Source organism: Setaria viridis, chromosome 7, assembly GCF_005286985.2.
Source record: "Setaria viridis chromosome 7, Setaria_viridis_v4.0, whole genome shotgun sequence".
NCBI classification, from domain to species: domain Eukaryota; kingdom Viridiplantae; phylum Streptophyta; class Magnoliopsida; order Poales; family Poaceae; genus Setaria; species Setaria viridis.
This window is the reverse complement of record NC_048269.2, coordinates 22,170,670-22,180,390: the sequence shown is the minus strand read 5'-3', so window position 1 is coordinate 22,180,390 and position 9,721 is coordinate 22,170,670. Positions and strand designations below refer to the sequence as shown.

The following is a 9,721-nucleotide window of genomic DNA, read 5'->3' as shown; positions in this document are numbered from 1 at the left end:
GAGCCTGCCGCCGCCGACCTCCCTCCTTCTCTAAGGTCAGCGGACATTAGAACCTCCCAAAATCCAAACCCCCGAACCCTAACACTAACCCTAAGTACCACCGGCCTCGATCAACGCTTGCGGCTGGCGGCGACTTCACCAGCGAGTCGCCCCCGCCTACCTCCCACCCCTCCGCAAGCTTCTCCTCCCGGCTTCCCCCCCCCCTGACGGCAGCGGAGCGTCACGAAGAAGATGGCAGGTGCACGAAGAAGATGGCAGGCGCGCGAAGAAGATGGATAGGTTTTCTAGCAATTTGCGACCCAGGTTTGCTTGATCACGCTGTCGGAGCAAAATCAAACCCGTCGTGGACCGTGCGTGGTAAACCCATAAATAAATCCAAGGTTTGTTTCATTGCTTTTAGCCCAGGCCCAAATACAAGTCCACCAACCATCAATCGCATGTAGATTCAGCTCCCTTCTTGTGCACGCCACAAGAGGACGCCTATGGGTCGCTATGCTCATCTAAATGTACCCGGGCCACGTTGCTTAGAGACGGTGTGCTAATAATACCCTCTTAGGTCCCTTTGGGAACGCGAAACCTCAGCGGGATCCTAGCCTTTTCCTCGGGTTGGAGGCCCGCACAACCTTCCGGCAATAGGCCAATGTGCCCTGCCTTTTGGAAGCCCATCTGCCAGGGGACCTCGACCCTATCCCCTCCTTTTCTACGGGCCGACTCCTCCCTTAGTACGTTGCTGGACTATTGAGACTCCCGGGGATGTTTGGATCGATGGACTAGGTCACATCGGATGTTTGGATACCAATTAGAAGGACTAAACGTGAACTACTTATAAAACTAATTGTATAAGCCATGGTAATTCGCGAGACGAATCTATTAAGCCTAATTAATCTATGATTAGCACATATTTACCGTAGCACCACATGGTCAAATCATGGACTAATTAGGCTTAATAGATTCGTCTCGCGAATTAGCCTTCATTTATGCAATTGGTTTTGTAATTAACCTATATTTAATACTCATAATTAGTATCTAAACATTCAATGTGACAGGGACTAAACTTTAGTCCCTAAAACCAAACACCCCATTAGAGTATTTTTAATTAGCTTCATCCAATTTATAGATAAAAGACATCAACATCTAACGTGTGAAATTATAGTTTATAAATAACTCAATATACCATGAATACTTCGTCCGTCCCAAAAAAAATACGGTCACTTAAAATATCAAACAGATTAGCACGGAGGGGAAAAGATTCTTCTATCCCTCACTTTGGTTCTTTGTGTTCCTATAAAAAGGCTATCACTTGGATTTGCGCTCGGATCTAATTGGCAGCAAATATTTAATGTTTATGGGCCGGAGGCTATAATGGCTTGCTTTATAATATGTTTTTAGTGTATTTATTTATTTGGTAATTAGATGTTGTTATATTTTTTTCATAAATTTAGTTAAAGTGTCAGATGACATTTTTATTGGGTTTGTAGCACGTATGACATATCGAATCAAACAATATTTTTATTTGAAGGAGATAAGTTCGGTAGAATTAGTTACATAACAATGAACTCGTGGGTGTTGGCATATGATTATCCAAGATAGAATTATTATACCTGAAAAGAGATATAAAAACATAAAAACATGGTATATATTATTCGTATGACAGTATGAGTATCTTATCTTACTATTACTAATTGAAGGTTCCTTTTGAAGCATCTAGGTGAAGCCACCTAGGATTCCTAGGTGGACACTTTGGAAAAAGAGAGAAATCCTAAAAATTCTCAAAAAAAGCAAAACATCCGACCATCAATAGATAGATTCAAATCATCATAGCCATTGGATCTATTATATTTTTAAAAAATTACCCACCTATACCATTATAAAAATAGCCTAAAGTAACCCACTAAATCTATATATAAATTACCTACCTATACCATTATATAAAATAAACTAAAGCAACCCCTAATCTTCGTCAAAATTACCCACTTCGGCCATTATAAACAATATTTAAAATAACCCCCTAATTTGCAACTGAATTGCTCATCACTATTACTTAAATTTTTTTAAAGTAATCCCTTAAATTTGCATCTATATTACCCACGCATGCTATTATTAAAAATAACATAAGGTAACCCTACTTTGAATCAAATAACCTTAATTAAATATATATATATATATATGATTCTAAATCATCTATACCTTGCACTATTGGTATACGATATAATAATTAAGGTCTATACATGATGTGTGTTACCATTTATAAAGATCTAAAGTGATGTGAATATAGATTTCTATGTTAAAATTGTATCCCAAATTTAGGGTTCATTAAACAAATTCAAGCGCATACCTGCGATGCAAAGTGAAAAGTTAAAGATTATAAATATGGATGAAAATATTATAGAGTTACTAACTAGTTACAACGCAGAATTAAAAAGATAATAAACTATATAAAGTTTTAGCAGCGCACATCGTTGATCAAATAACTAAATTATTGGAGAAATTAAACAAAGGGATATAATCCTGTCACACTCGGATCAGCGACACAACAAAGACCGCAAGGGTGTAAATGATATTGAAAATAAGATTGTCAGTGAATCGTTGACCACCGGCGATTGTATACCACATGAAGAACAACATCGCAATGTCCACGCACCTCTCGAACCTATTGGATTCGTAGGCAATGTATCCTGCATCAAGCGGTGACGATCTCCTCTTGCATGTTGGCAACCACTGTAGAAGCTAGCACCTTGAGGGTCTCTTGCATGTTGGCAACCACATGCGTCTCCGCGTCCGGTAGCACCTTGGTGATCTCTTGCATGTTGGCAACCATCAACGTCTTCACATCCGCCCGCACCTCGGTGGTCGCATCTGCTTTGGTAGCACCTCGACGGTCTTTTGCATATTGGCAACTACCAGCATCTTCGTGTTCCGCAGCGCCGTTATCTTCGCGTACGCTAGAATATGTGTTTTGTCACTAAACTTTTACACCGCTAATATGACATATGGGTCCGTTGTGAGGGGCATGCCTATATCGGTGGTTGTTTGTGGGTGCAAAACGTCTTCAAAAGTGTTTGTGCTTTATAGTTTATAGTGCGAATCTTTTTAGAAGGGCGTCCAAATAGTGGCTCATATCTAATATTGATCAAAGAAAAAAGTAGCTGATACAAAAGAAGGATAACTTGACACAAATTAATCTATTAAAAAAAATTACACTAAAAAAATTTTAGTTGTCTTCTCCTCATTCCATATTACTCCGCCCGATGAAGCTCGAAAAATGTGCCGAGAAAAAAAAAGAAAAAGGGACATCTACAAATGCCCTCATGGCATATGGCTTTGAATACCATAATAATCACTCGCTGCTACAACGAGGTATAAAAGACATTGATAGTCCATCATTCCATCAACTTAGGTTAGAAATCTTGCAATCCTTCACCACTAGACCTACAAATGCCTCATCTCGATGCAGGCTCACTAGTATAGATTTTGGAGAAACCATACCTTACCCTGAGCTGCCCTCACTGGCCCTTTGTTGGCATCATATCGGACGATTGTCGAGGTAGTGATGTGATAAAGAGACCATATTCCGATGCATCGTTATCTCCACGACCCGTCATGGTTGTTAGGAAACCGAACCCTACAGAGCATATTCCGATGGGCCATTAGGCTAGTCTCAGTGAAAGATTTCATTGCACTTTCCAAAGATGCCACATCATCCCATGAGGTGTATTCTCATGAATGAAACAGGGAGTCCCAGTGCACAGTTTCATTTCACGATTTTATAGGATGCCCATGACATTTAATTGGAGGCATGTGACCGGATATGGTTAGATGAAATGAAACTCTATAGTCCCCAATGCAAGTTTCAATAGGTTTCATAGTCTTGGAAACAGTGTATACACAGTTTCATCCTGATGAAACTCCTTCCCTCTCTCACTTCATAACTACCATGCCATGTCATCACATATGCTGATGTGTCACCGTATTTAATGTGCATGAAACCTCTATGAAACTCCCACTGGGATTAGCCTTATCTCCATGATGGGTTCTTTCCTCTGGGTCCTAATGAGATAGAGTAGATTTGGTAGTTAAAAAATAGTACAAATAGGCGCTCACATAAACGCACGCACCCAACCCAATAACTACTCGTAAGCAACCCTACCTATATGAGTATTTTGAGAGACTAAGCCGACAGATTCTCGAGATTGACGAAGTCACCACTAGTACCTCATTATCGACGGTTAGCTCACCTACTACTTAAAAAATAGCTCTAGTTAAATTCTGCAAATAAATTTAGAAAAATACGAGCACCACTGATGAGTCGAGAAAAATACGTACCAGCTGACTAACATAAAACAATAGGCAAAGTTGCAAGAGACGGTAAGATCAACCGCAAGTACTTTAGGATTTCTTTGATCCACCCGACATTCTCTGCTCGCTGGAGCCCAACGATTGGAACGAACCAGTCGAGAGATGGCTTTCGGAGATAAACACGGTGATGCTTGCTGCCACTCCGGGCGCCATGGATGCGAAGAGGAAAAGACGAGCAAGGCCGGCACATTACACTACTCCAACAGCTAGACGTTCGCGTGTAATCATCCGATCCTGTGGAATGAACCTGCCTGTCCCGGCTCCGAAGTCGTCTTGAGAAAAAAAACACCATCAGGGCCCACGAACATTCCGATAAGCAAGGCAAGTGTGCCATCAAATTTTCTGACGAGGTCGCGAGTACGGTCGCATATTTTCTCGTCTATTCTCCCATGCGCTCGGTTTGGCCGTATCGCCCGGGACAAGCCCAGCGCGCTCCCAAGCTGTCCTCTCCAGGCCCCAGGAATAAGCGGGCGCCGCGAGACCTTGGTCATCAGAGTATCAGACTGGTCCGACGTCTCCTTCGGCAGCAGCATATTCCTCACTTCAGAACCTCCGCGCAGCGCTGGACTACGTGACAAGAAGCTCCCCGGATCAAGCCGCCCGAGTGGAGCACACCAACACACGGCCTGCAGTGGCAGTGGCAGTGGCAGTCAGTCGGTCACTAGCTGTCTCTGTTCCAATTTCTTAACCCCCAAGGCCCCATCGAACTCTTCCTGATCTGTTTCAGTTCGAGCAAGGTGACAGCCAGTGTGCTGTTTGGTTGTGCTGCTCGGGAAAACGTCAGGTCCGATGGCGACCGCCGGGGGCAGCAGGGAGAAGGCGTCGTTCCTGGAGCTGGTGCGCTACGCCGACGCGCGGGACCGGTGCCTCATGGCGCTCGGCGCGCTGGGCAGCTTCGGCGACGGCATGATGCAGCCGCTCTCCATGCTCGTCCTCGGCGACATCGTCAACAGCTACGGCGGCGTCGGGACAGCCGGCAGCGCATTCAGCTCCAGCGCCGTCGACAAGGTAGGTAACAAACTCTGCCATGTACGCGTGCGCTGTCACGTATATGGACCGTGTCAGAAGGAAAATGAGCGCAATCTGGCGCGCACTTGCAGTTCGCGCTCCGGTTGCTGTACGTCGCGGTTGCAGTGGGCGCCTGCGCGTTCCTAGGTGAGCACCAACCGGACACCAGTCTTCTGTTTCTGATCACGTGGCGGAGCACTTCGTCTCTCCACATGTTCGTTCACGTTGTGAAAATGTTGCTCGATCTGCGTGCGTATAGAGGGGCTGTGCTGGACGCAGACGGCGGAGCGGCAGGCGTCGAGGATGCGGCGGCTGTACCTGGAGGCCGTCCTGCGGCAGCCGGTGGAGTTCTTCGACGCGTCAGCGCCGTCCTCGCACGCCACCACGTTCCGGGTCATCTCCACCATCTCCGACGACGCCGACACCATCCAGGACTTCCTCGCCGAGAAGGTCGTCGCTCACTCGCTCCTTATTCAACATGCATGCAACGCAGACTCGATCTCCGTGCCGTCGGTACTGAGAATCACATTTCGATGTTCCAGCTGCCGAACGTTCTGGCGAACATGACGCTTTTCTTCGGCGCGCTGGCCGTCGCCTTCGTCTTCGCGTGGCGGCTGGCGCTGGCGGGCCTCCCGTTCACGCTCCTCTTCATCGTGCCCAGCGTGGTTCTGGGCAAGCGCCTGGCCGCCGCGGCCGGGGAGGCCCGCGCGGCGTACGAGGAGGCCGGCGGCGTCGCCGAGCAGGCGGTGTCGTCCATACGCACCGTGGCGTCGTACCGTGGGGAGCGGCGGACGCTGGAGCGGTTCCGGAGCGCGATGGCGCGGAGCACGGCGCTCGGCGTCAGGCAGGGGCTCATCAAGGGCGCCGTCATCGGGAGCATGGGCGTCATCTACGCCGTCTGGTCCTTCATGTCGTGGATCGGCAGCGTCCTCGTCATCCGCTTCCACGCGCAGGGCGGCCACGTCTTCGTCGCTTCCATCTGCATCGTCCTGGCCGGAATGTAACTAAGCACGCCACAGCTCATCGTAAGCTAAAAGATTTCAGAGCTAACGCGCAATTGCTTTGAACTTTCAGGTCCATCATGATGGCGCTACCAAACCTGCGGTACTTCGTCGACGCGGCGACGGCGGCGGCGCGGATGCGCGAGATGATGGACAAGTTCGAGCCTCTCGGAGAGGAGGGCAAGAAGGGTGCCACCAGGGAGGACATCAGGGGCCGGATCGTGTTCAGGGACGTGCGCTTCTCGTACCCGTCGAGGCCGGACACGCGGGTGCTCGACGGCGTGAACCTGACCATCTCCGAGGGCGCCACCGTCGGCCTCGTCGGCGGGAGCGGGTCCGGCAAGTCCACCGTGATCTCCTTGCTGCAGAGGTTTTACAGCCCCGATTCTGGCGAGATACTGCTGGACGGCCATGACATTGGCGCGCTCAACGCGGAGTGGCTCCGGAGCCAGATCGGCCTGGTGAGCCAGGAGCCCGTGCTGTTCGCCACGTCCATAAGGGAGAACATACTGTTCGGCAACGAGGCGGCGTCGCTGAAGCAAGTCGTTGTGGCGGCGAAGATGGCCAATGCACACGACTTCATCACCAAATTACCCCATGGATACGAAACAAATGTAAGTAGCATCTTCAAATCAAATTCCGGCCACAAAATGGACAACTAGTAAGATCATGTTCTGGCGCAGGTCGGGCAATTCGGGACGCAGCTGTCGGGAGGGCAGAAGCAGCGCATCGCCATCGCCCGCGCGCTCATCCGGGACCCCAGGATCCTGCTCCTGGACGAGGCGACCAGCGCGCTGGACTCGGAGTCGGAGCGCGCGGTGCAGGACGCGCTGGACCGGGCGTCCGTAGGCCGGACGACCGTCGTCGTGGCGCACCGCCTGTCCACGATCCGGAAGGCCGACATGATCGCCGTGCTCGACGCGGGCCGCGTGGTGGAGTGCGGCACGCACGACGAGCTCGTCGGCGCGGACGCCGGCGAGGGCGGCGGCGTCTACGCCCGGATGGCGCGCCTGCAGAAGGCGTCCGTGGCGAGGGAGGAGCGCCAGCGCGTGGTGGAAGTGGAGTTGGAGAGCAGCCGGGTGTCGTTCCGAAGCGTCGAGATCATGTCAGTGCCCAGCGACTTCCATCCAAGCCCGGTGCCGTCGTTCCGGTCGGTCGAACGCTCCGTGGACATGGAAGACGACGACCTCGTCGTCCACGACACGGTGGCGCGCGGCCACAAGCCCTCCCAGCTCCGCCTGCTCAAGATGAATCAGCCGGAGTGGAAACAGGCTCTTCTCGGGTGCGCCGGCGCAATCGTATTCGGTGCTGTGCTGCCGCTGTACTCGTACAGCCTCGGCTCGTTGCCAGAGGTGTATTTCCTCGGTGACAATGACCTCATCCGGTCAAAGACCAGGTACATTACAATGTGTTCAGCAGTGCTCGTGTGATGGAAATGGAATTGCCAGTGACGTTTGTCTTAAATCTGTACAGGCTGTACTCCCTCGTCTTCTTTGGCATTGCCATCGTTTGCATCACGGCGAACATCGTGCAGCACTACAACTTCGCTGTGATGGGTGAGCGCCTGACAGAGCGCGTCCGGGGACAGATGCTCGCCAAGATCCTGTCCTTCGAGGTTGGGTGGTTCGACGAGGACGAGAACTCGAGCGCGGCGGTCAGTGCGCGTTTGGCAACGCAGGCAACAAAGGTCCGCTCCCTCGTCGGCGACCGCATGTGCCTCCTGGTGCAGGCGGCCGCCAACGCAACGCTGGGCTTCTCTCTAGCGCTCGCCGTGTCGTGGCGGCTCGCCCTTGTCATGATGGCCATGCAGCCGTTGGTCATCGCGAGCTTCTACTTCAAGAAGGTGCTCATGACTACCATGTCCAAGAAGGCCAAGAAGGCACAGGTACAAGGAAGCCAGCTCGCCGGTGAGGCCGTGGTGAACCACCGGACGATCACCGCGTTCTCGTCGCAGCGGAGGATGCTCCGCCTGTATGAGACTTCACAGGAGAGGCCCAGGAAGGATAACAGGGTGCAGTCTTGGATCTCCGGCTTCTGCCTATCCCTATGCCAGTTCAGCAACACGGGCAGCATGGCGCTTGCGCTGTGGTACGGGGGCAGGCTCATGGCCAGGGGGCTCATCACGCCCACGCACCTGTTCCAGGTGTTCTTCATGCTCATGACCATGGGCAGGGTGATTGCCGACGCCGGGAGCTTGACTTCCGACCTAGCAAAGGGCGGCGACGCCGTGCGGTCTGTCCTCGACACGTTGGACCGTGAACCAATGATCAAGGATGACGACGATGGCGATGAAGTCAAGGAACCAAAGAAGAATACAAAACACGAGCAGGAGATCAAAGGCGCCATCGAGTTCAGGAACGTGCAGTTCAGCTACCCGACGCGGCCAGAGGTGACCGTGCTCGATGGTTTCAGCCTTGAGATAGGCGCGGGGAAGACGGTGGCGCTCGTCGGACCGAGCGGGTCCGGCAAGTCCACGGTGATCAGCCTGATCGAACGCTTCTACGACGTGGAGAAAGGCTCGGTTTTGATCGACGGCCGGGACATCAGGAGCTACAGCCTGGCGCGCCTGCGGTCGCACATCGCGCTCGTCAGCCAGGAGCCGACGCTATTCTCCGGCACGATTCGCGACAACATCATGTACGGCGAAGAGCACGCCACCGAGGACGAGGTGACCAACGCCGCCATGCTTGCCAACGCCCACGAGTTCATCAGGTACAAATTCTGCTGGTTTGCGCCCTGCACGGCAGCACCTTTTCGTTCTTTCAACTAAAACCTTTTTGATTCTGTTGTGCAACAGCGGAATGGAGGGTGGCTACGATGCGCGCGTCGGGGAGCGAGGGGCGCAGCTCTCGGGCGGGCAGAGGCAGCGGATCGCGCTGGCGCGTGCGATCCTGAAGAACGCGAGGATACTACTGCTGGACGAGGCGACGAGCGCGCTGGACACCGTGTCGGAGAGGCTGGTTCAGGACGCCATCGACCGGATGCTGCAGGGGAGGAGGACGTGCGTGGTCGTGGCGCACCGCCTCTCCACGGTGCAGAAGTCCGACGTGATCGCGGTGGTGAGGAACGGGAAGGTGGTGGAGAGAGGGCGGCACGGGGAGCTCGTCGCCGCGGGGCGTGGTGGGTTGTACTACCACCTGATCAAGCTGCAACACGGAACGTCACCCGGTCTTAGTCCTATATAACAAGTTAGCGAAGGGAGTCATAACTTGAACGTTACTATGCATTTTTTTTCAGTAACACCTACACTTAAAATGCAAATTATGTGTGTTTTCCGCGTGCTTATTGACAGACAGTTTGTAAAAAAAAGTATGAAATGTTCACGATCTATTCCATACGCTAGTTGTTTCAGCTTG

At 51.5% G+C, this 9,721-nt stretch overlaps 1 protein-coding gene across 1 annotated transcript; it reads left to right on the top strand.

The window, feature by feature from the left end:
- Positions 1-4,420: 4,420 nt before the first annotated feature.
- Positions 4,421-9,721, top strand: LOC117863323 (putative multidrug resistance protein). Its single transcript, XM_034746979.2, has 8 exons — positions 4,421-5,364; positions 5,457-5,511; positions 5,624-5,814; positions 5,907-6,364; positions 6,439-6,979; positions 7,049-7,761; positions 7,839-9,077; positions 9,163-9,721. Exons 1-8 carry the CDS (start codon positions 5,146-5,148, stop codon positions 9,548-9,550), a joined length of 3,804 nt encoding a protein of 1,267 aa, XP_034602870.1. The 5' UTR covers positions 4,421-5,145; the 3' UTR covers positions 9,551-9,721.

What these genes read in the sequence shown, in the direction of transcription:
- LOC117863323 (XM_034746979.2), top strand. Translation starts at nt 5,146, where the DNA reads ATGGCGACCGCCGGGGGCAGCAGGGAGAAGGCGTCGTTCCTGGAGCTG. An exon ending in AGGACTTCCTCGCCGAGAAG is followed by an intron (nt 5,815 to 5,906) that starts GTCGTCGCTCAC and finishes TCGATGTTCCAG; the next exon opens with CTGCCGAACGTTCTGGCGAA. An exon ending in TGCATCGTCCTGGCCGGAAT is followed by an intron (nt 6,365 to 6,438) that starts GTAACTAAGCAC and finishes TTGAACTTTCAG; the next exon opens with GTCCATCATGATGGCGCTAC.